At 36.1% G+C, this 26,514-nt stretch overlaps 1 protein-coding gene across 2 annotated transcripts; it reads left to right on the top strand.

Moving 5' to 3' along the window:
- Window positions 1–330: 330 nt before the first annotated feature.
- SPDL1 (spindle apparatus coiled-coil protein 1) lies at window positions 331–26,174 on the top strand (the record flags this gene model as incomplete). Of its 2 annotated transcripts, XM_081299320.1 has the most annotated exons (12): window positions 331–461; window positions 4,670–4,845; window positions 8,124–8,300; window positions 10,044–10,238; window positions 10,818–10,967; window positions 11,061–11,159; window positions 11,246–11,356; window positions 12,615–12,755; window positions 14,970–15,073; window positions 15,602–15,789; window positions 23,067–23,385; window positions 25,574–26,174. In XM_081299320.1, the coding sequence occupies exons 2-12, from the start codon at window positions 4,690–4,692 to the stop codon at window positions 25,719–25,721; spliced, it is 1,788 nt and encodes a 595-aa protein (XP_081155446.1). In that variant the 5' UTR covers window positions 331–461; window positions 4,670–4,689. The 2 variants fall into 2 exon arrangements, with proteins under 2 accessions (XP_081155446.1, XP_081155445.1); XM_081299319.1 differs by lacking the exons at window positions 331–461; window positions 25,574–26,174 and having other exon boundaries at window positions 4,677–4,845; window positions 23,067–23,581.
- Window positions 26,175–26,514: the final 340 nt, after the last annotated feature.

Here is a 26,514-nt window from a genome sequence, read left to right as displayed (position 1 = left end):
AGTCCCACCCATCCCCGCCAACCGACACTGTCCCTCCAGAAGGCCCTGTCATAAAACCACAAGCGCCACAAACATAGTAATTTTAAGCAGACACCTAGACGAAATCCTGGAAAACCACCTGAGGTAAAACTGACAGGCCAAGAGGCCAGGTCCGCGCCTGCGCCAGCCCAGGGCTCGCCACTCGCACCTGCGCAGTAGTTGCGGGGGGGGGGGGGGCGGGGAGGGGCGGTTCTGCCTAACGCTCCTCGGTGTTGGCTTTTCTCGCGCTGTTAGAGGAAGGTTTCGTGAGAAGTGAGAGTTCTCGCGGGAACTGTGTTCAAAAAGCCCTGGCGCTTACAGGACTACTAGGTAAATGAATGGGAGGGCAACTCTCTGGCAGGCTGAGGTTAGCATCACGGATCTGGACGCCCGGACCTCTCAGCTCTTGCCAGCAGCTGGGGGAAGGAGTGAGGACGACAGAGGTAAAGACTAGTGAGAGTGGAGAGGAGCGGTAGGCGGCGGGGAGCAGGGCTTGAGGAAGCCTGGGGCCTGGGTCTTGGCGGAGGCTTTGGCCCGGAACCCTAAATTCTTATAAGCTGGCTTCCAGTCGGGCCCCAGTCTTCGGTTGGACGTTCTCGCTTCTCTGGGGAACTCTGGATAAATATGGAAGGCCAGGCGGCTGCCGGGGGCCTCAGACAGATGGCCCCTGGAGGTGCGTTGTCCAGTACGATGGCCCCCTAGCCACTGTGGCAACCCGAATTAAATGTAAATTATACACTGGATTTTAAAGGTAGTATCCCACAAGAGCTGTATCGCTGGCAATTATTATGATTACGAGTTGAAATGATATTTTGGATGCATTGGGTCAAGTAAAACGTCAAGATGAATTTTGTCCTTTGTTTACTTTTTTAAAACGTTGCTCGAAACTTTCAAATCATGCGTGTCTCCTTGCCCTATTTGTATTCCATCTATTATCATGTTTAATGTTCTCAATAAGCCTGTAAGATGGTCATTACCCTCCTTGTATTGAAGATGATGAAACAAGGCGTTAAGTTACTTGCCCGAATTCGTGCCACCAGTAAGGGATGGAGGTGGAAGGGCCTAGGCAGCTTTGACTTCTAGAGCTTCCTGTGTTCCAGTGTTTTTTGTATGCTGTTTTTTGGGGGGGGCGGGTGGAGCGGTGTACCGAAGATAGAACTCTGGGGCCCTCAACCACTGAGCCACATCCTCAGCCCTGTTTTGTATTTTATTTAGAGATAGGATCTCACTGAGTTGCTTAGGGACTCGCCTTTGCTAAGGCTGGCTTTGAACTTGGGATCCTCCTGACTCAGCCTCCGGAGTCACTGGGATTATAGGCGTGAGCCACTGCGCATAGCTTGTATGCTGTTTTGAGAGGCCAGACAGAAATGTGAGCACCAGGCTTTGGAAATGGACTCTGGTTCCCATCTCATTTAGCTCCTGAGTGACTGATAACCCTGAGCAAGTTAACCTTTCTGTGCCACATTAAGATTGCATGTTTAAAATGTAAGTTCTTCTACCCTATGAGATCTTTGAGAACATTGCTAAGAAAATGTACATAGAGTACCAAGCAAAATGTATGGCACATATTAGTTTTAGTTCGTCCATGGCTAAAGGATAGGTTAACTCTTTGCAGGTTGATAGATTAATTCTTTTTTCACTCATTAGAGCTCAGCTGAAAAGTCACGTAATCAGGGAACAGTTCCCTCTTGTTATAGGCTTAGATACCACCTTAGTTACAGCTCTCCCTTTTGCACTTATCACACTTGTAACATTATAGTTTAGTTATTTGATTTGATGCCTTTCTACTAATGGACTGTAAAATTCAAGAAGACAAAATATTTTCTAGTGTTTGGATCATTATTTTATCCTCAACACTAAGTGCATTGTCTGACATGTAATAAAATTCCAGCAAATTTTTTGAATGAATGAGAACTAATGTTTTGGCTTCCTTGTGTATTCCTTAATGGGAGGCCTTGAGGTTAACCTCATTTTTATTTTGATAGATGTAGATAATAATAATGGCTTAACAGGCTCATGAAGAGCATTAAATGAGATGATGTATTTGAAGCACTTCTTTTAGCAGGTGGTAAATCCCCAACAAATATAAGTTATTGTTAATAAAGCAACAGTTAGCTGGCTAGCTTCACTGTATATAGGTTTTGAAAAGGTCTTGCATTTTAAAGTAGTCTGCACTGGTTAGTTTATGGTATCTATTTTACCCTAATATAAAACCCTATATCTCCTACCAACTGATTCTCAGTTAAGAACTTTGTTTTCTAATTCAGTGATAAGTGAGGCGTTTAAAAGGTCACTCTAGGGTTGGGGATGTAGCTCAGTGGTATAGCACTTGCCTAGCATGGGCCAGGCAGGCCCTGGGTTCAATCCCCAATACCCTGCTACCAAAACATAAATGAACAAAAAACCAACTAGGTTTACTTCAATATACTCCCCTATATCTCCCTAGTTAATCAGCATCTATATTGTATGCTTTGTTTTCATTTTAGAGAAGATATCCATGCTACATTCTCAGTACATTAGACCTCATCCTCTAGTCAAGGACATCACTCTGGCAGTTCTCCAGTATCTCCTATGTCAGCTTCTGTCCTGAATTTATCCTAGGGTATACACACATATTGTTTTGTATCTTTAAAATAGTAAGTAAATTTGTCTCTACTTCCATTCCAGCTACTATTCTATTTGCTTTTTGAAGCAAAACTGTATTTTCTGTCACTTTTTCATCTCCTACCATTCTCTATCATACTCATTTCAAGTGGGCTTTTACCCCATCTTCCCACCAAAATTCTCTTGGGGTCACCAGTGACCTCCATAAATTCAAAATCCAGTGGCCAATTTGACTTAGCAGCAGCGTTTGGTATGATCTCTCCTACCTCCTTAATACACTTTGTTTATTGGCTTCTAAGACAGCACATGCTCTTGATTTCCTCCTTACCTCACTGTTAACTCCTGAATATACTTTACATCTTTTTCCTCACCTTCTAGTAGGGTTCAGTCCTTCGTCCTCTCCTCTTTGTTATGTTCATCCTCTGTTGATACTCAATCTGAAGGACTTGTGCTGATAACTTCCAAATTTATATCTCTAGCCTACACCCCTCTCCTACACATGTATTCATTCAGCTGCTTGCTTGACATTTTTCATGCAAAACTTGAAATCCTGGTCCCCCTGGCCCCCAAAAAACTTTATATCAATATCTCAAATGAGGGCAACTCCATTCTGCTAGTTGCTCAGGGCAGAGCCTTGAAGGTATTTTTACTTTTTAAAGGCATTTTTTATTTTGCTATATTCCATATATAAGAAAATCATGTTGGCTTTACCTTTAAAATATAGGCAGAATCTGGGCATTTTTCACCTACTATGCCACCACCTAGCATGAGGCATTATCTCAGATGGTCTCTCTGCTTCCAGTTTTGTTCCATCCTAACTATTCAACACAGCAGTGAAATGATTCTTTTAAATTTTACCAAATTGTCTACTTCAGACTTTGAAGTGACTTCCCATTTCACACACGCTAGAAGCCAAACTCTTTATAATGGACTGATCTGCCGGCTCCTTTATTATCTGTGACCTAAATTCTAGTTCATATCTTGGACTCTTTTTCCATATTAGGGTTTCCCATCTGCCTGGAACATTCTTCCACACAATGATGCATACCTATTTCCCATCTTTTGCCTCCTATTTACACCACCTATCTCTTTTGAGCTTTTTTTTCTTCCAATTCTATTTTCTAATGTATTTAATTATTACGCTGTTACTTATTATTTTCCCGTCTTGGAATGTAAGTTTAATGAATGAGTAACTTTGCCAGTTTTACGCCATAATGATCTGAAGTGCCCAGAATGAAGCCTAGCTAATGGGGCATTCAGTAAATGTTTGTTAAATGCATGATTCTATAAACTTAAGACATAGGGAATCATCTGATGCTCTATAAAAGCAAAGTCCAGTTTCAGTTTGGCTTAAAGGGACTAGGGCCAAAGAGGAAGGGACAATAAATGAGGTTAAGTTAAAGTACAGTTATCCTATGTATAAAGTTGTAAGGCTTAGCCTGGAAATTGCTCTGAACATAGTTTCTATTTTACATACTCTGTTAAGAGTAATTAGAAAAATACTGTGAATCTGATTCCAATGAAACAAATACATTCAGCAAAGTAGTACTATAAAAAATAAGACAGGATATTCTTTACTTTATCTTGTGAGTCTGATTTAAAACTGTCTTTTTATACTCTTAAGTAGCAGTCATGCATGCATACCATAAAGTTTCTTGGTTTCTGTCATTGCTCTCTTTTTACTTTGATTATTTTGACAGTAACACAATTATGAGACTAATTCTACCTTAGTAATTATGGACATTTAACATATAACAATTGAATAGTTTCCTAATGTTGAGTTTCTTAGGAACACAATTGAGTGTATTTTTTTTTTTTCTGTTCTTTTTGGTTTGGTCTCAACTCAAGTAAAAAAATTATCAGAACAATTTTTGCTCTTAGAACAAGAATGCAAATTTGACTCCTTACAAGTCAGGAATAAAATCTTAATATTATGTTTTTATATGATAGTAGCACTGGGGATACATGGTTCCTTTATTATTGGTTTTATTGTAGGGTTTTTTTTTGTTTAAGCTCAAAAAAATTGTATTTCTTCTATTTATAATAGTCTAAAAACAGGAAAAGAACATGGAGGCAGATATTGCAGGTCTTCGAAGCAAGCTCAAAGAGGTTGAAAAAGAGCGACTAAAAGCTGCACAGTATGGTTTACAACTATTGGAGAGCCAAAGTGAATTGCAAAATCAATTAGATAAATGTCGTAATGAAATGATGACCATGACTGAGGTAAGACTGTGGATTCCTCTGTTTATGAGGGTGTGCTTAGCTATTGAAGGTTTATTTTGTCTAGCAATAATTATTTTATTTTCTGAAGATCTAATTTCCTATCTGGGCCATTTTCATTAAAGGTGAATAAGTTAATGAATTCCTGATATTCTTTCCAAAGCAGTGTGTTCTGAGTTTCAATTATGTTTACTCTTTCTACCACAATTTACCTACCATATTTATCACTAAGTTTTGTTTGTCCACACTCTACATAGGTGACCTCACTTATTTTGGAGCTTTGAATATCATTTAAATGCCCCCATAGTAGTTTAGCAACCTAAACTGTTTAATTAACAATTAATTAAGAGTTCAAGGGAGGAGCAATAGTCCTCCCTTGAACTCTTAATTAATGTATTCAATTGCCCACTTAAGAGTATCTCAAACTTGATATAAACAAACAGAATATTTAATTCCCTGTCTATTAATCAAACATTCTCTGTCTTTAGCTTATTTATTTAGTAAATTGAATGACATTCAGTTGCTTGACCCAAAAATCTAGAAGTCTCACATTTAGTCCACAAATTCTTAGGGACATGATTTATAAAACATCTATCTAGGGCTGGGGATGTGGCTCAAGCGGTAGCACGCTCGCCTGGCATGCATGCGGCCCGGGTTCGATCCTCAGAACCACATACCGACAAAGATGTTGTGTCCGCCGAGAACTAAAAAAAATAAATATTAAAAAATTCTCTCTCTCTCTCTCTCTCTCCTCTCTCACTCTCTCTTTAAAAAAAAAAACAAAAAAAACATCTATCTAGGCCACTGTCTTCTTTCTCCCAGCCTTCTAACCAGATTGCCTGCTCCATCATTGCCATTCAGATCATTCTTTCTCAACATAGAATCATTCTTTCTCATGGAAAAGCACAAGAGATCATGTCATCTCCTTTCTCAATCTGCATAAGGCTTTCAATTGTATTTACAAAAGACAGTCTGAGGGTTTATACATCCCTATGTGATTTGACTTCTGCTGGACTTTTGCAAACATAGGAAACTGCTTTTCCTTGTTCAGGCTATCCTAGACTTGCCTTATGGGTTTATATGAGCTCTTTCCTCCTGCTTAGTTGTTCCTCACCCGCTCTTCATAGATTGAATCCTCAATCTTCAGATTTCAGTTAAATGTCACTCATAGAGACCAGCCCTAACTAAAGTCGGCATCACTCACTCTTTTGTGGGGGGACTTCAGGGGGTATAGTTACCAGGGATTGCACTCAGGGGCACTTAAGCCACACCCCTAACCCTGTTTTGTATTTTATTTAGAGACAGGGTCTCACTGAGTTGCTTGGCACCTTGCCTTTGCTGAGGCTGGCTTTGAACTTGTGATCCTCCTGCCTCCCTCCTGAGCCGCCAGGATTACAGGTGTGCACCACTGCACCTGGTAGCATCACTCACTCTTAATTCTTTGCAGTACTAATTATCTCCAGGATTGCAAGGTCCTTAAGAATTTTCTTGTTCACTGCTATATTCTCTAGTGCTTTGCACACAAATATTTATTGAAAAAATGAATAAATCAGTTTAATTTAGTAAATCCTCAGTGGTATAAACTAAAATTGAAAATTATAAATATAGCAGGTAAAAGTTACTAATGACAGCTCTTGTTTTTCCATATGGTACTGTTCTTGACCACAAGCTCAATACCTAATTATAAAGCAAAGCAAAGAATTAAAAATCTAATAGAAAATAAAACCATGATATATATAATTATTTGGAGAAATAACTTATCAAAAGTGGAAGTGAATGTTACTTGTTTTAGGTCTTTTTTCTAGTTTCATTTTATCTTATACTTTAAAGCTTCATGAAGGAGTTTGAACTAATACTTCTCTGTCAATGTCTTCTACAGGGTAGTGAAGCAATTACCATATCTCTATCATGGACTTTACCATACAGTAGGCCCCCTCCTTATTTCTAGTTTCACTTTTCTTAGTGTGAATTACCTCTGGACAACTGTAGTCTAAAAATATTACATAGAAAGTGCCATAAGTAAATAATAAATTTTAAATTGCATGCCATTCTGAATAGTGTGAGGAAATCCAGTGCCATCCTACTTTATCCCACCTGCTCCACCTCACTTCCTGTCCTCACCTAGGCATAGTATTTTGAGAGAGATCATATTCACATACTTTTATTACAGCATATTATTATAATTGTTATTAGTTATGTTACCAATCTCTAACTTGCCTAATTTAAAATTAAAACTCATCAAGATATGTGTGTACATATGTATATATGGAGTTTGGTTCAACTTGTGGTTTCAGCTATCCACCCAGGGTCTTGGAACATCCCCTGCATATAAAATGCAAATGATATCTGATTGTGTGTGGAGCTCAGACACCTGAATGATCTGACTAGTTAAACAGTTATTCACTTTATGATGTTCTCTGCATCAGAACGTAGTATGTAAGCATGTGTCCTAATACTTTAAAAACCAATATAGACATTACTTCCTTCAGGAAGTGTATTCTGAGCTAGCACTTACCAGTTACTGTGACTTAATGTAATTGCTGAATTGTGTGTTTATTGTTCCTTTAGACATTGATCCTCCTTGAAGTCAGGCATCATTTTTTATATTTATCTGAATTTCTCTGTTACCTGGCATATTTGCTGGGTTCTCAGTAAGTATGTGTGGAATAGATGAAAGGTTGAATGCCTAAGACCTTGTTTCTGGTCTTTTGTTACCAAAAGTCCCTTTACTTTTTCATGTTCTCTCTCAGATGGACTCCAGATTTGAAGGTTGTGCTATCAAACTGTACGAAATAATAAGTAGCTTATTTTCCTAATCGTCAAACAAATGCCTAGTTTTGGGTCAGCATGAGATAAGACATGCTGCTGTGACAGTTGATAATCAGGGACATTTTAATGTAGCCTGATGGTACTCATCATACAAAGTTTTATTCAGATTTTGGAATCCAGAGAATGCCTCCCCAGTTACGTTTTGCATTGCGGGTTACTAGGGCATCAGAGCCCCAGATTGGAAAGTGGTAACCTTGCATCTTTTCTAGAGTTGATGCCTGTACTAACTTCAGCCTGAGTGTTTTTGACATTACTGTACTTTCAGAATATACCTTAGGGATTCACTAAAACTGATGAGCTACAAAGTTATTCCAGATTTAACATGTGGTTGTACCTCAGAAAGCAGCAAATGTATGAAACAGGAATAAGCCAGTTGAAGGTGAGAACTGATTATATGTAATAGCTTTAAGTGATTTTTTATGTAACTGAATTGTAATTGAATCTATTTTCAGAATTATGAACAAGAAAAATATACTCTTCAGAGAGAAGTTGAGCTCAAGAGTCGCATGTTAGAAAGTTTGAGCTGTGAATGTGAAGCTATTAAACAACAACAAAAAATGCAGCTAGAACAATTAGAAGAGCAGCTAAGCAGAAGCCATGGACAGGAAGTGAATGAACTAAAAAACAAGGTTTGAATATATGTATGTTTTCAGAGCAAAAATACCCCATGTTGATGCAACCATCTGTTAATGTAAGGTGATAAAGATTTTTCTCAAGTACCACTGTGAAAATAGCATAGATCAGTTTTCTGTCATTTTAATGTTGAGAGTAGAAACACTGAGAAACAAAAACTTATAAAATGACTTATAAAAGTGAGACTTGTATCAATATAGCCTTCTAATTACATATAATTTTCCAATTTTGATAGCAGCAATTTTTTTATGATCCATTTATTTAGTAACTACTGAGGCATCCTTGGTCATAGTCAAGCAGTCTCCTTTCAGAAAGAGTGGTCCCTTAGCCTTTACTGCAGCTAGTGGTGTGCTTTGTAATTCTGTAGAACAAATCAGTAGTTCCTTATAAATTACTATATATTAGTATTGATACCTTATAATTTATTTTTTGAGGAAAAACATGATCCAGTTCTCAAAATATATTTTTAAGGGAAATCCTATTGTTATCTCCATATTACTGATGAGAAAACCAATGTTTAGGTAGATCAAGCAAATTGGACAAGGTCAGAGCTAGAAATTGTCAGTTGTGAATTGAAGCAGGTCTTCCTCACACCAAATTCTGTGTCACTGAGTGTGTACATAATCTGACACATTACATACTAGCTCCACTTCATACATAAACACGAAATAGACAACAGCTGTTCATGAATGCCCATTCCTTTCTAGCACCCCCACCCATCCAGCCTTCAGATTGCTACTTAGGAATCCAGAACTTCACCATGGCTCCTCTTCATGTGGAATCCAGACTTTTACAAACCCTTTCTTTCAAAACTTGCTTGACTTTTTATTGTCTTCTCAGAAGTCTCTTTCAATTTTTAGATTTTTTTTTATGTAACATTTTCTCTAAGATTTTTTTCCATGTCTGTACAAGCTATACTGCTGCCTTAATTCTTTATTGATTTAGCTCTAAGTGTTTTTCTATTTTTAGTAATGAAATCACATATTTGAGTTGGTTTATTTTTTCCTAATAGACGGTAAAACAAACAAATAATGCTTTTGTGAAATACATAGTCATCCTGCACATTACTGACAAATAGTCTAGCTTGTCTGGAACTAATCTGGTTTTAGACAGTAACGACTGGTAATGATGCATTTTCATTTCTCCTGGTGGGTTTTTTTTTTTTTTTTCATGTAGCTTTCATTACATAAACAAATGTAGCAGTATAGGGGATATTTTTTTAGGGCCTGAATTAAGGACCAACTGTAGAGATGGCTTAGGTGGTAGAGCAAAGAGTATATCAATACAAAATTTTCAGTCTTACTGATGTTCTTAAATCACTTTTGCCAAAAGTTTGGCTTTTTTTTTTTCCCCCAGTATCTTTCTCTTACTTCTCATGTTGAATTCATCAGCCTGTTGTGGGGATTTGGCCAACAGAACCTTGATGTAGGCTACTGTGGCTCTAGTCCCCACCATCCCCTCTCCCCTAGACTGTTGTGGTAGCCTTCCAATCAGGCTTCTGCTTCTGCATGGCTGGTCACAGCATCGTTTACACAGCTACACAGTGCTTCTGGTAGCTTTAATGCATCCAAACCACTTGGATGGCTAGAATGGACTGTTTATAAAACAAGGTGGGTCACTATTGGAGTGTCCTTGGAAGCTCTACTAGTCTCTTGTACAAGTTTGGATTATTCAGTGATATTTTACAGAAAGAAAATACCTTTTGATTTATAAAATTGTGATTTTTTTTTATACTTTAGATAGAAAAACTGAAAGGAGAGTTAGATGAAGCTAGGCTTAGTGAAAAGCAGCTAAAGCACAAAGTAGACCACCAGAAGGAACTCCTGTCTCATAAATCGGAGGAAATACGGATGATGTCTGAGCGAGTCCACGAAAGCATGTCTTCAGAGATGTTGGCTCTTCAGGTCGAGCTGACTGAAATGGAAAGTGTGAAGGTAATTTTTATGGCATGTGTTTTCTTAGATTTTTAAATTTTTCTTTTGCATACATTTTATGTGTTTTTATAATAATTCTAATGAGCTAGTGTGGAGGAAGAAATGTTTTTTGACCTACTTTGATCTAACTATCCAAAAAATGTTTTATGTAGTTTAGGTGAATTACTTTATTTAAAAACATAGTATTAGGTGACCTGATTAAATAAGACAGACAGTACCTTTACATTAATGAAAGCTCTGAAAGGACGTAGACATTTTCTGATCCTAGTTTGTGTCATAATATAAAATGTTAGTACAGTGGAAGTTGAAATTTGTGTGAACATAGATTTCATTTCAGACTATGAGTCATTAAAAATTAAAGCCCTGAATTCACAGTCAGAAAGAGCAGTCTCTAGAGCCTTTTGTTTGGTTCCCTGCTGAAAAATTAAGTAATTTTTAAAATTTTAATAGGTATCTGACAACTTTGACAGGTTTTTGTAGTTTTAATTTGAATGTGAACCACTACAGATAAGTTAGCTGAGCAGCTGCTAAATGAAAGCATTTTCAAGAGAATTTTGTCTTTTGATTTCTGTTGAATAGAATGCTCTCAAGGAAGAAGTGAATGAACTACAGTACAGACAGGAACAACTAGAACGTCTTAGTACTAACTTAATGCGCCAGGTAGATCGACTTAAAGAAGAAAAAGAAGAGCGGGAGAAAGAAGCAGTTTCATACTATAATGCCTTAGAGGTATTATGATTACAGTTGTATTGTTTCCAGTTTTTAAATTGTTTTCATGCTAATTTAATCTCTATTAGCTAAATTGTTTTCTTTTGAATTTAGAAAGCTCGTGTAGCAAATCAAGATCTGCAGGTGCAATTGGGCCAGGCCCTCCAGCAAGCCTTGGATCCCAATAGTAAGGGCAACTCTTTGTTTGCAGAGGTACTTACAAGTATTCTAATAATTGAATTGGGTAAACTATTATTTCATTTAGTACAAGAACAATTAAACATATCAATGTTTTCCAGGTAGACGATCGAAGGGCGGCAATGGAACGCCAGCTTATCGGTATGAAAGTCAAGTATCAGTCACTAAAGAAGCAAAATGCATTTAATAGAGAACAGATGCAAAGAATGAAGGTGTGGAATTACCGCTCTTAAATGTTTGTTAAATCTACTTCATATTAGCATTATATAGATAAATATATCACAAAATCCATCTTTTCCTTCAAGGGGTATACTTTTATATTTTTTTCTAGAACTGCATGATTTTTTTAAAAATTAGAAATTCCAGGTAGATCATAAGATACTTTTATGTTTTCAAAAAAGTTAATCTTGGAAAAACATTAGTGTGTTTAACAACTACTAATTGTTTATTTTAATGATCATTCTCTAACCTTGCCAGGGAGGTTTAAATCTTTATAGAATAGGGAAAAAAGGAATTTAAAAGTGTTTGCTTCTCACTTATTCTGAGTCTTTCTGGGTTCCCGCATCAAATGAGACTAGCTTTTGCCATTTCTCACTTCTCATGAAGGCTTATTTTAGATGGAAATTTGAACTATTTAGGGTTCCCTTTTCTTGCAGCTCCTCAAAGCATGTAATTAACCCCTTTAATTTTAAGGGTTTTGTTGGTTGTTGCTGCACACAAATAAGAAGTAACAGAAAACCTTATGGCAATTAGAAAGATTCCAAGATTATAGCAGTCCTTAGAATTCCAATGTATGGTCTGTTCTGCCTGATGTTCCTAAGGTGGTGTTTGGAAGAAAGTTTAGATTTTTTTTTTTCAAGATGTCAGTTTTACCAGAGAAATGGGAAAGGTCACTGATTGAACTTGGAATTAGATGGACTGGATTGAAGCATTTGCTAGTTGTGGTTACCTGGGACATGTATTCTGAGAGCATCTAAAAGGCATACCTCATTTACAAAGTAGAGGTGATAGAACTTGCCTCTCAGATCTGTCTTGGGGTTAAAGTGTAGAAAAATACTCATATGGTACTTCCCATTCTTATCATTGTGAATATGTTTGTGACTAAGCTGCTTAACAATTTCCCCTACTTAAGTAAAGCTAATGGAGAATTTTGGTGGTGAATAGCAGGCCACATTTGTCCAGGCTTACTTACCAGTTAAATGACACCCTCTGGACCACAGTCATGCTGTTCAATTTTGTATCACAAACTAGGTAAAACTATATTAAAGACTCAGATATCATTAAAAAGTAGAAGTACTCCAAAGTTATGTCTACAACAAAACTAATTGATGTATATTTTCCAATTATTAGACTAGAAATAACTAATTAGTTTTCAAAACAAGTTCTAAATAGTATTAGTACAAAATACAAATTGTTCCAGAAATATGCTTATCAGAATATCTCAATTTTGTTGTGGTGGGGGGATTCTAGTTACAGATTGCTACATTGCTACAGATGAAAGGATCTCAAACTGAATTTGAGCAGCAGGAACGGTTGTTTTCCATGTTAGAGCAGAAGAACGGTGAAATAAAACATCTTTTAGGTGAAATTAGAAATCTGGAGAAATTTAAGGTACGTATAATATCTTGAAAAGATGTGGCTGGATTTTTATTTGAATATCTTAAATTTTCAGTTTAAATAGGTTTCTCATCATATAATTGACTTTCAGTTTCAGTACATATTGAGCCAATCTTTAAATTATTTTTTTCTTGTCTCTGCTTTTCAGTATTATTGACCATGCTTCTTTTACTAAAGCAAAGACAAACCAATCTATTCTATTTTTGTTGTTATTATCTGGTTATTGTTTGTAAGTACCTATATCTTTAGTGTACAACTCAGTGAGTTTTAACATATATATGTTTATATATATACACACACACACACACACACACATATTTATATCTGTATATGTATATTCTTACAATTACTATCAGATTACATAAAATATTCCTAGCACTCCAGAAAAGCCGCATTTAAATGAAGTGCTCCCACCTCCTAACTTTGTGTTAACATTATGTGAACATTCTGTTGAACTTCATATAAATTGAATCATGTAATATATATACCCTTGATTCTGTCTTCTGCTCAGTGTTATGTCAGTGAGATTTCTTGCCTGAATGTCATCAGTAATTATTTTTTAGTGCTGTCTGTTCCATTATTTTTAGAGCTTTGTCAATTCAACATTGTATATCCACTGGAATTTATGGATGTCTTTAATAAATTCTAATAAATTTATTTTATTTTGCAATTAGTGCAACCTTCCAGGAAAGTGAAAGTACTCCTACATGCCTTTGACTCAGAGCTCCCTATTTCTTATTTGTACGCTTGATTTATAACTTTTTCTGTTTTTATATGTTTTTTCTTAAACTTTGAGAGTGAGTTCCAAACCAGATGTCCTTTTACCCCTAAGCACCATGATGTTATTGGAGACATAAGCAAATGGTCAAAATTACAAATTAACATTGATATGCATTGAACCATGCTATTAACCAAGCTACTTTTTACATTTTGCCAGTTATCATTGATACCCTGTTATGGTTTAGATATGAGATGTCCTTCAAAAGCTCTTGTGTTAGTGCAAGAATTTTTAGAGAAGAAATGTTTGGATTATGAGAGCTTTAACCTGATCCGTGGATTGATCCACTTATATGGATTAACTGAGTAGTAACTTTAGGCAGGTAGAGTGTGACTAGAGGAGTTAAGTTACTGGAGGGGTGACTGGAATTTTGTCCCTGGTGAGCAGAGAGCTGTCTCTCTCTCTGCTTCCTGATTACCATTTTCTAAGCTACTTTCCTCCCCCACACCCTTTCACTATGATATTCTACCTCACCTTGGGCCCAGAGCAATAGAGTTGGCCATCTGTGGATTGAGATCTGAAACCATGAACCCCAAGTAAACTTCTCCTTACATTGTTCTTGTTAGATCTTTTGGTCACAGAGACAAAAAAAAAAAAAAAAGCTGATGAAAACATACCCTAAGCAAATTTTAAAAGAAAAAAAAAAATCTAGTGTTTTCAATTCTAGGGCCTAATCCAAGGTTGCATGTCTTACCATGAAGTCTCTTCAGTCTTCCTTAATCTGGAACAGTTTCTCTTTCTTTATTTTGACATTTTTGAAGAAAAATTTGTTTATATGACTTTATCTCTGTTTCTTCTAAAAACTATTAACAGTATTATAATTTTAGCTAAATTTGCAGTGTGTCACTTGGCAGGTATATGTAGTCTATCCCTGGGGCTTTGTGCTATACTTTGAAAATTGTGACCTTAAATTAGGAGGATTTTTAAATGTGCAATCTCTGAAATTCTTTGCAAGTTTTTAAACATCTGCTTTTTTTTTTTCCAGTAAAGAAAATATTCAAAGAGTGAATCAGAATATTTAAAGCGTGGATACCAAAAATAACCTCAGGAATCTCCTCTCTTTTTCATATTTTTCCATTGTATAGCTTTGTCATACCAGAATTCAACCCAAAAAGCATTTGCTTCTCTCATTCTAAAAGCCAGGAGAGTGAAATCTGAAAGACAGGTATAGTTGGAGTCAGATATGAGTGTGAGTTAGATCTGGATTCACAATCTAGCTCTTGATTTACTTGCCGGTAGTACCTTGAGCCACTTTTCTTACCTGAAGAAGGACTCATGGTTCTTGTACCTACTGCACTCAGGTAAGTGGGTGGATCTTTGAAGAGCATTTGTCAAAGGATGAGAGATTAACATGTGGCTGCTGCCACTGTTAATAAGCATACAGTAACCTAATTTGTTATGTAAGTAATAAGAATTTTTGCTTTCTTTAGAATTTATATGAAAGTATGGATTCAAAACCTTCAGGCAACTCTGGTGCTCTGGAAGATAACACCTATTATACAGATTTACTTCAGCTAAAGCTTGAGAACTTAAAGTAGGTGTCTGGGTTGGCAGATGGAAGATAAAGACTTTTTATTTATTTTAATAGATGGTATTCATATAATAACAAATTTTTAAGTTCAAATTGCCAAAAGAAATTTCCACAGAAAAGAAGGTCAATAACATGTCTGTGTAATACATGAGTTTTATGCAAGATTTAATAATTACTTATTACTGAAGAATACTTTCAGTAAATAATTTGTGTTTAGCTTTTTAGATTGGTAAGTAAAAAGGACTTTCATGTAGAAAATATTCTTATAATCCAAATTTTTCAAGAATAAGTATCTCATAACTTAAAGGGAACTTATGCATGAATCACCTTGGAATAATGCATGAATTTTGGCAGCGGGGGATGCTATTGTTAAACTTTAATTATTTGTTGTTTCTTTGTTACTAGAAATCCCAAAGAAATATATTTTTAACCAAGTGTTCAAATATAAAATTAAATTAAAGATTCATCCCACTAAGTTATTCACAAAATTATATATTAACATTCCTTGGTTCTTCTTTTCTGTTACTGTAGCAAAGAAAATGAAAGCAGCAAAAGTGAATTGTCCATACAGCGGAGGAAAGCATTGTTTGAGAGCCAGCGGGCCCTGGATATCGAGCGAAAACTTTTTGCAAATGAAAGATGCCTTCAGCTTGCAGAAAGTGAAAATATGAAACTGAGAGCTAAGCTAGATGAATTAAAGCTGAAGTATGAACCTGAAGGTATGCAAGTTTCCTATGTTTTTGTCTTTTAAGTCCTAAGTAGCTCAGAAAGTGTATCAACATTTTTTTCAAACTATAGCTTTTAGCAAATCTCATTACAAACCAATTTTGTGGTTATCAATCTGTAGTTAATAAGGGAAATTTACAGCTGAAAAATTCAAAGGGAACTAGGTATGCATGAATGTGATATGTGGCTTTTTTGGATGTCTAGGCTTTATCATACTGACACTTGAGGCTTATCCACTTAAAATCGTAGCATATTGTCATACCGAAAAGTTAAATAAGCAGCTGATGTTGGAAGTTATGCTAATTCAGATTATTTATAGAAGATCTAAACACAGTTTAGGTTTAAGTGCTTGTGATTATTCTTCCACCGATGAAAGTCTGAGGAGGCATTGCAGGATTCAGACTCCTTTTGTGTTTGTCTGCCACCATCCCATTGAGCAGAGTTGATTTATGTGGCCTTGCTGTCACAGCAAGGCAAGATTGAGAAAATTCAATCTTGATTCTCAGGGACCATGTTCCAACTAAATATTGGGAATTCTATATTTTTTATTGACACATAATAATTGGACATTTATTATGTTTCTATTTATATATACATTGTGTAATGATTAAATGAAGGTAATTAGCATGTGATCACCTTAAATATTCATTCTTCATTGAGAACACTCAACTTCTACAAAATCAACCTGGTTTGGATTCCACAGATGAATAGGAACGTGTAGTGTTTGCCTTTTTGTGCCTGACTTATTTCATTTAACACAAGATCCTTAGTTCATTCAAGTTGTCACAAATGACAGGATTTCATACCTTTTTTATGAATGCATAGTATTCCATTACTTATACATATCACATTTTCTTTCTCCATTTATGGGAGTTCAGATATCTGGAAACACACACACACACACACACACACACACCTACCTAGTATTGGGATTGCTGGGTCACATGTTAATTCTATTTTTAATTTTTGAGAAACTTCCATACTATTTTCCATAATGACTACTAATTTATAGACCCACTCACAGTATATGAGAGTTCTCCTTTCTCCATATCCTCACCAGAATTTCTTTTTTTTTCTTTTGGATAATAGTTATTCTAACTTGGGTGAAATAGTTTCTCATTGTGGTTTAATTTGCATTTTTCCTGATGTTTAGTGATTTAGTGGTGTTGAGAATTTTTTCGTAAACCTCTGTATTCTTTAGAAAAATGTCTGTTCAGGTCTTTTGCCCATTTTTAAAATCAGATTATATGAAGGGTTTTTGCTATTGAGTTCTTTTAGTTCCTTATAGATACTACATAGTAATGCTTTGTCAGCTGTATAATTTGCAAGCAATTTCTTCTATTCTGTAGTTTTTCTTCACTTTGTTGATTGTTTTCTTTGCTATAGAAATTTTTTAGTTTGATATTATCCGGTTTGTTTATTTTTGCTTTTGTTTCTCCTGCTTTTGAGGGATTGTCTAAAAAACCTTTGCCCAGACCGAGGTCATGTAGCATTTCCCTATGTTTTCTTCAAGTAATTTTATAGTTTTTAGTTGATTTTTGTATATGATAAGAGAGAAGTCTGGCACAAAAAGACAAACACTACACGATTCTATTCATCTGTGAAATTTAAAAAAGGTTGATTTTGTAGAAGTTGAGAATGTTCTCAATGAAGAAACAATGAATATTCATGGTTCTACATGTGGAGATCCAGTTTTCTCAGCTCCATTTATTAAAGGACTGTCCTTTCCCCAGTATGTGTTCTGAGCTCCATTGCTCTCTTCACTGTTTTTGTGCCCGTACCATGCTATTTTGGTCAGTTTAGCACTGTAGTATATTTTGAAGTCAGGTACTAGGATTGTTCTAGTTTTGTTCTTTCTGCTCTTTGACTATTTGAAATTTTATTGTTTAAGACAGATTAGGATTATTTTTTTTCTTTTTCTGTAAAGAAAATTATGGAATTTTGATGAGGATTGCATTAAATTTATAGATTGCTTTGGGTAGAATGAATATTGCCGCAGTCTTGGCTGGGCACAAGATCACGAGCCACTCACAGCTTTGTCGATTCAAACAGCAATTCTTTATTCCCGAACTCACACCGGCCTCTACACACGTTCTGGGGCAATCCCAGTTCTCCTCCGCCCAATTCACCTAATCCATGAGGCTTTTTTCAAATATCCCATTTGAATCTCACGAGAACTCAACGGGAACAAGCAGCAGGAACACCCTAATCCTGGCAGCAATAATCTTCAACCTCCAACTTCCCTAAAACCCCTATTGTCTTAAACCGGGAACGCCCTAAACCCAAGGACCCGGATACTTCCTCAAACCTGATCAGCTCTAAACCCGGATCCGCCTTGGTCCTTGAGCAAGGTCACCTTACATGCAACGTCAACAGCGAAATCCATTTAACATGGGGTACGCTAGCAAGGAAATTTTGATGCGTCATTCCTACTTGGCAATGGCCCTCAGCAGAATATTTTAACAATATTAATTCTTCTAGTTCATGAATATGAGATATCTTGCCATGTTTTTCTGTCTTTTCAGTTTTCACCAGTGTTTTATGGTTTTCACTGTAGAGCTCATTAATCTCCTTGATTAAATTTTTTCCTAGGTATTTTATTTCACTTTTTTGTTTTTAAAACCATAGCTTTTACAAATGGGATTACTTTCCTTATTTCTTTTTCAGATAATTTGTTATTGTTGAATGGAAACACTACTGACTTTTATATATTGGCTTTAGTATCTTATATCCCTACTGTATTTATTAGTTCTAATAGTTTTTAAGTAGAGTATTCAGAATTTTCTGTAAAAGATTGTATTATCTGAAAACAGGGACGGTTTCCTTTACAATTCGGCTGCCTATTATTTCTTCCTTTTATCTAATTTCTCTGGCTAGGACTTCAAGTTCTGTGTTGAGTCATAACAGTGAATGCTGGTGGCATCCTTGTCTTGTTCCAGATCCTAAAGGAAACACTTTGATTTTGACCCTGTTGAGTATGATGTCTGTGGGTTTATCATCTATGGCCTTTAATATACTGAGATGTGTTCCTTCTATGCCTAATTTATTCAGAGTTTTTATCAAAAAAGGATGTTAAGTTTTGTCAATTTTTTTTCTATTGAAATGATCGTATGGTGTTTGCCCTTTTGTCCGAAATGTGATATATCAGCTTGTTGCTTTGTGTTTTAAGCCATTCTTAGATCCTAGGGTGAATTCCATTTATCTTTTATTTTCTTTTTTTCCTCTATTTTGGTTATTTGTGCTCTGATCCTTACCATTTCTTCCTTCTACTAATTTTGGTCTTATTTTTTTTTTCTTATTTTTTTCTAGTTTATTGAGATGAGACATTGAGATCTTCCTTCTTTTTTTAAAAAAAAATTTTAATTGTTTTTGAACCTTTATTTTGTTTATATGCAGGGCTGAGGATTGAACCCAGTGCATCTCACGTGCTAGGCAAGCACTCCACCACTAAGCTGTTCTCTTCCTTCTTTTTTTGAAGTAGGAGTTTATTGCTATAAACTTCCTTCTTAGAACTGCTTTTGCTGAAAGCATAAAGTTTTGGTATATTTTCATTTTTACTTGTGAAAAGAAATATTTAAATTTATCTTTTAATTTCCTCATTGACTTATTGATTGCTTCTAAGTATGTTTAATTTTTACATCTTTGTACAGTTTCTGATATTCTCTTTTGTGGCCTGACATGATACCCTTGAGAACATTTCATGTGCAGTTGAGAGGAATGTGCTGCAGCTGGTGCATGGAAAGGTCTGTAACTTCTGTTAGCTCCATTTGGTCTAGAGTACAGTTTAAATCTGATGTTTCTCTGCTGGTTTTCTGGCTAGATGCTCTTCCATTGCTAGAAGTGGGCTGTTAAAGTACCTTATCACTGCAAAAAAATTGCTGCCTATCGATCTACATTTAATAATGCTTGCTTTATGTATTTAGACATATATTTACAATTGTTGTATACTCTTTTTTTGTTGTTGTTCTGTAATGGCCTTGTCTCCTCAGTTTTTGACTTGAAGCATATTTTATTTAAGTATAACCACTCCTACTCTCTTTTGGTTTCCATTTGAATGGAATATCTTTTTCCATTTGTTCACTCTCTGTCTATATTCCTTACAAGTGAGTGTCTTGTAGGCAGCAGAGTCAGATTTGGGTACTGTCGTGTAATTACTTGTTTTCTGGTTGTTTTGTACATCTTTGTTCTTATCTTCCTGTCTTCCTTTGTTAAGTGATTTTGTTTTAAGGTTTTTGCTCTGTGATTACCATGAGGCTTTCACAGAACATCTTATAATTACAACAGGTTATTTTGAGCTGCAACAACTTAATTTCAAAAGCAAAAAAGAGAAAAGCCTTCTACTCTTCAACTCCATTTCTTTCCCATATTTTGAGTTTTTTATGTTAAAATTTACATCTTTTTATATTACATATCCCTTAGCAGATTACTGTATTTGTATTAGTTTTGTCCTTTAGGCTTCTTACTAAGGATATAAATGGTTTACATCCCCTAGTTCCCGTGTTATTTTGGATTTATCTGAATGCTCACTTTTACCTGTGGGTTTTTATACCTTTAGATGTTTTCATATTAGACATTCTCATCTTTTTTTTTTTTTTTTTTTTTTTTTTTCTCTTTGCATTTGAAGAACTCCCTTCAGCCTTTCTTGTAAGATAGGTCTGTTGCCATGAGTGCATTCGGGTTTTGTCTGGGAAGGTCTGTCTTCCCTTTACTTCTGAAGAAGCTTTGGTGGGTACATTATTCTTGGTTGGCAGATGTTTTTCCTTCAGCAGTTTGGATATCATCTCATTCCCTTATGTCCTTTAGGTTTTTGCTGAGAAGTCCACCAGTCATATTGGAATTCCCTTCTGTGTCACTTGCTTCTTTCTTTCCTCTTGCTGCTTTCATAGTCCTCTTTGTCTTTGACCTTTGAGAGTTATTTGGGTTGAATCTGATTGGCAACCTTTGATTATCCTGTAATTGGGTGTTTGTATCTTAGATTTGGAAAGTTTTCTGTTATATTTTTGAATAAACTTAATTCTAACCTTTTGTCATTCTCTAGATCCTCTTGGACACCAATGACATAGATTTGCTGTTTTAATGGTGTCCCAGAGATCTCATGAATTTTCTTCATTCCTTCTCATTCTTTTTTCTCCTCTGTTTTCAAATAGCCTGTTATCAAGCTCACCAATTCTTTCCTCTTCTTGATCAGTTCTGCTATTAATGCCCACCAGTGGCTTTTTTATTTCATTTATTTATCAGCTCCAGAATTTGATTTTTAAAAATTATTTCAATCTGTTAAATGTCTCCTTATAAAATTTTCTTAATTAGTCCTCTGTTTTCTTGAAGTTTCTTGAGTTTTTTTTTTAAACCAGATATTTTAAATTCTTTGTCTGCCAAATCATGCATATGGATGTCTTTTGGGTTTATCTTTGGCAATATGTTTTGTCCATTTGATAAGGACATCTTTCCTTGGCTCTTCTTAGTCCTTGTAACATATATCTTTGTCTCTGCATTGATGAATTAGGTATCTCTTCCTTTTTTTTTTTTTTTTTTTTTTTTTTTTTTCAGTCTGGACTTGTTTGTGACTATTCTATTCCAGTAGGCTTGTTTAGACATTTTTAGCAGACTGTGTATGGTATTCCATTTCAGCATTAGAGGGCACCCTGAGCTCAGGTTAGATGTAGGTTTTTTGACAACTCTGCTGCTGGTGTAGTTTCCAACCTGGATGGACCCATGGGAGATTCATGGAGTACACTCAAGGCATGTGGGAGAGCCAGTCAGGCTCTTGAGTCCAGAGGATCTGTGAACCCCGCCTCCAGCAGTAAACATTTCTAAACATTCTGTCTGCTAGCATGTCTCCTCTGGCAGGGATGGAGGGCCAGTGCCAAGTTCTGTGTGCTAGTTCGAGCCCTACTTCTCCTTCCTTCTAGCTGGTCTCAGGAGCATCCCACGGAGTATTCTCAGTGCTTGCTGTGAGCCCATGCAGTGAGACTCCCACAGAGGGACTCTGGTGGTGAGGAAGTCAAATATCTATTTCTTGCTTACTTTTTTCAGTGTACACACTGAGTTCTGGGGGCTTTCTGCAGGTGGTACCATGAAAGCTTGGGAACAAGGGGTTGCAGTAACAGGGAACCTTTCCCCTTGTGGGCTTCACAGTCTAACTTACCTGTTCTGGTTTTCTGAGTTCTTGTGAATGTATTTTTGTGGCATATAGTTATTTAGCTTGGTCGTTCTGTAGGGGATTTATCACTGGAGATTTCTACCCGACCTCTTCTCTTACAGTTCTAGCCTTTAAGGAAAAATGTTTGGACAGTTATTAGAGCAAGTCATATCACCGAGAAAAAATAGCCCAATACACCCTCTGCCTCTTGTATACTACAAAAAATGAACTTTACTATGTATAAATTTTAAAATAAAAGGCCAAATGTAAAGAAGCCCATGAATGTGATGGTCCTAACTCCCTCCCCTCCCCAAAAGGTATTGTCAACATGTTTTAGGTTAAGGATTCTCAACGGGTTTCTGCCCCCACCCTGTTGACAGGCTGAACTCTGTTCATTGTAGTCAATAGTGGGGAAAATGTAAACAATGAGAAGTTTTTTATATTGTTTTAAAAGACTTCTCTTTCTTTTGTCCTTTTTCTCTTCCCTGATCCTAGTAAGCTCCTGTGAGTAAAAATTACCCATTAGGAATTTCAGGGGTAGTGTGCTGAACTGAAGACAGCAAAGGGACAGGAGGATGGTTAGTAAATCCAGATGATCTGGGTTTCAAAGGAGCAGCAAGGGATATCCAATATTTAGAGTTTGACCTGTTCTTTTCATTTAATCCTTGTAACAGACAAAGCAAAGTAAGTATTTTTAATCCGCATTTTGCAGATTTAGAAACCTTAAAATGTAGGATGATTAAATACTTTCCTAAGGTCATCCAGCTGCTAAGTGCCAGACTTGATCCTAAACTCCCTGTTTGCCACTGCATCTTTATCTCCATGGCACCAAGGTCTCCCTTAGGAACCATCTCCCCTTAGAATTTTTTATCAATATACCACAAGAGAACATTTTATTCATTCCTAGAATTCCTGTATTGAGTTCCCAAGGAAAAATTTATGGTCAAAATAACCTATAAAAGCTTTAATTAATGCAGTCTATGAAAAAGAAAGAAAAAGAAATAGATTTCAGTGAGGTGATGAGTGGATTTTGAAAGAATAGAAAAAAGGAAAAGACTTTATGTATAACTGCTCTCCCTTGGTCTGTCTTTTGTTCACTGACTGGATTTTTCTAATGGTTTTCATTCTCAGAGAAAATAGAAGTTCCTATACTCAAAAAGAGGCGGGAGGTGCTACCTCTGGATGTGACCCCTGCTGAAGACGAATGTGCCAGCGGTGGTGCCGGGGAAGGAACTTCTAGATTCCCACCTCACAAGGAGACACAGTCCTGTCCTAACCCTTCAGAAGGTGACTTGCAGTTAGAAAAGTCAGTGTCTGCAAACACTCCCACTGCCCCTTTCTCTCCTCACAAAAATCTGCCCGTGGATGTGCAGCCAAAGAAGGAGAAGAAATGTGTGAAGCTTGCTCAAGCCTTAAGTGAAAGAAGTGAGAACACGCCCGGCTCTCTCAGGTCAGTGTCCTCTTTTCAAGGCAGCCAGCAGCCCTCCCTTTCTCTCCCTTCTCGATGCATGAGCTATGCTCTTTGTCTCTTTATCTGTCTTCTCAATATTGCATGCAGTCTAATCCCCCAGTTTCATCTGCCCGCCTTCAACTTCTCTAAAACTTTGAGAAAGACAAAAATGATTGCAAGGGGAAAGGACTCCTGAAGAAGGGAGTCATTAGAAAGCCACACATCTCTTGTTGGTTTAAATAAATGTGCTATTACTTTTCTCCTGGTAAAGGAGTAGCCATGAAGGAACAATCAACTTACCTTCTCAAAGGTTTTCCAGTAGTCTGAAGACAGTTTAGTTAAGAAAATGTAGGTGAAGTTTTCTATGGCTTTTGATGATGTTTATACCAGTCCTTCAGACATTACTTTTAATTATTTTGACATTTTTAAATATCCAAGGTAATTTGTTTCCATTTTTTCTAAAACATCAAAGCCTCCAATTTCTGCATAATTGAATTTGTGACTTAAAAGAGAAAGTGTCAGATATGTGTATCTGAAGGACCAGTTGAAGGGCCTTGTCCTTTAAAAGGAATAGAAGTGAGAAGGTAAGAGCAAGTGAACAGAGGGAAGAGAATGTAACTGGCTGCAGCTGGAGTTCTGGGCATGCACAGCAGGATCTGGGTAGGATAAACAGAAGTGAGTGAGGGAAATGGAGGGGAAATCAAGATGAAGGTTGTGTAATGCAATGGCAGGTATATTAAAAATAAATACTTTTAGACATGTAAAATTCAAACTTGTTTCTGTGAAAGTAGTCAGCTTGGGTTGTCTCCAATGAAGTGAGGTTTTTAAGGTGCTACTAGGGCTACTTTGTTCTTAGAAAGAAGGGAACAGAGTCAGGCATTTTCTGTGTGCATTTGATCGAAAAAGTAAAACAGTCCATCGTATGTAAAAGAACTTCCTTGTATGTTTTATCTGATTTTTCTTTAAATTTTCAGTGCTACTAAATGTACTCAACAATGATAAAACTCTAGCTGCTGCTGTTATTGTAAGGAAGACTAATTAATTATTTCCTTCCTTGAGTTAATCTCAAGCTCTTATTTTATGTGACTTACAACATTGTAAGTCACATAAAATAAGAGCTTGATATTCTTGAGGAAATGACAATTGGATGCTACCTGACAGTACCCATAGCGCTAACTGTTCTGAGGCGAGTTCCGCAGGCCGTGCATGTGTGTGTGTTGCTCACTGTGGGAGTGTGCATATGGCCAGTGCAGGTTTGCGTGGCTCACCGCGTGGGTGTGGGTGTGGCCTGTATGGTCTTCCAGAGGTGGATTTCCAGAACCGATCAGTGCATATCTTGCCAGCTATGTTGCCTTCATTTCTTCTTCTGCCCTTTTGTGCTTGGAAAAAATATTGCTTCAATGTATCTAATTAAATTGTTTGACTCAAATTGCATATTGGAAACTATTTGCCTTGCTAGTTAAACAAAAACAAATAAAATACCACAAAACACTTGATTTTTTTTTTTTTTTTTTTTTGCGTGTGTGTGAGTCCATCTGCTCACTGCAGACATTTCCAACCTTGTGTCTTGCATGCTTAACTTAGATACACAATCTGAAGATGATTTTATAACAAAAGTGGCTTTTATTGGAAACTTCACTGTTGCATGCTTTATAAATTTAATTGATGCTGTTCTTTAAAGTGTTCGCAGGCCTATTTTATTATCTCCCCACTGTTTATATTTTTCTTTAACTATTCTCCTAGTTGAAACTCAGTTTGAGTGTGTTTTCATTGTCTGAGACAGACATCTGTGCAGCCAGGATCCCATGGTGTTTTCATCTTGTGCATGGGCCTTTTGTGTGTCATGTTATCTTTAAAATACTGCTCCAGCATTTCAATTTTTGTGTTATGTGTACTTATCATGATAGATATCTCATCAGATTTAATTCTTTAATCTAGGCCTTAACAGGCCTTTTTTATCAACCTTAACATATTTACTAGACATTTAAAAATTAAGTCTATTGATAAGAATAATTCCTTTCAAGAGTCATTTAGTATTTTAATGGTACTGGAGTCAACTAATTTTTTTCTTATAAAAAAAAAAATAGCACCATTCCTCCTTAGAGGCTCAATATATTACGGGTTTGTTTTTCTCTATTTTTTTCCTTAACTACATTTGAATTCAGAGTGGATGCTTTAATGCCTGTAGGTTAGCCGCTGAGTCAATGCTTCAAACAGACGTTAATGAAGGGAAAGAACCTGCAAGCAAATTGGAAAAAGAACCTTGTAAGAAATCACACCCTATTGTATACGTGTCCTCCAAATCCACTCCGGAGACCCAGTGTCCTCAGCAGTAAGGACTTCTCTCTGATCAGAGGGAGGTATTACTTGCCCTGAGGTTACTGAGGAGTTTAGTTAAGAGCCAGAGTGGTGCCAGAGTTCGAAATACTCACTTGTCTCCTCATTGTATGAAGAGCTGGCATTTCCATGCTTCTCAACCAGGCTTTCAATTTTGATTGTGATTCTAAGGAGAGTTTCTTAAGTGATGACCCTTATGGATCTTCTGTGATTCACACTGAATAAACTGTTAAGGGAAGGAAGACTATACTTAATTTAAATCTACATGCAGTGTAGTGTCTGGATTTTTTTTCAAGTGAAGTGAATATTTTAACCTACCTTCAGAGCCATATATTCAGAGAATGAACTAATATACTATTATATTTTCGTATGTAATCTTTTTATGAACTTAGTTTTTCATTGTATTGTAAAAATAGGAAATTTGATTTGAAAATATATATTGTTATAGATTTTGTCAGTGTTTAAAGCACCTATATGTATCTTTATTTATATTCACTTTATGACTGAAGCATATGAGACAAATAATTTTTAAATATAAAATAAAATTGCAACAATTTCTCCTCTTTGTGTTTTCTTATTCTGTGTGGATAACAGGATATTATCAAAAAAGAATAAAGGTGTGGTCAAAAAAAGAAACTTCAGGGATTCTCAATTCCTTGATACCTATGATCTTACATATAAATATATGTATTTTATATATAACTTTATATTTTGTGAATATATACCTATATATTAAAAAAGATTTAATGCTAAACTTTCTAAATGAATATAGATTGGTTCATAGCAATTTCA

This window comes from Spermophilus citellus (assembly GCF_964194105.1).
Source record: "Spermophilus citellus genome assembly, chromosome: 1".
Lineage (NCBI taxonomy): Eukaryota > Metazoa > Chordata > Mammalia > Rodentia > Sciuridae > Spermophilus > Spermophilus citellus.
The sequence above is the reverse complement of the archived record's forward strand: the minus strand, read 5'-3'. Positions and strand labels throughout refer to the sequence as shown.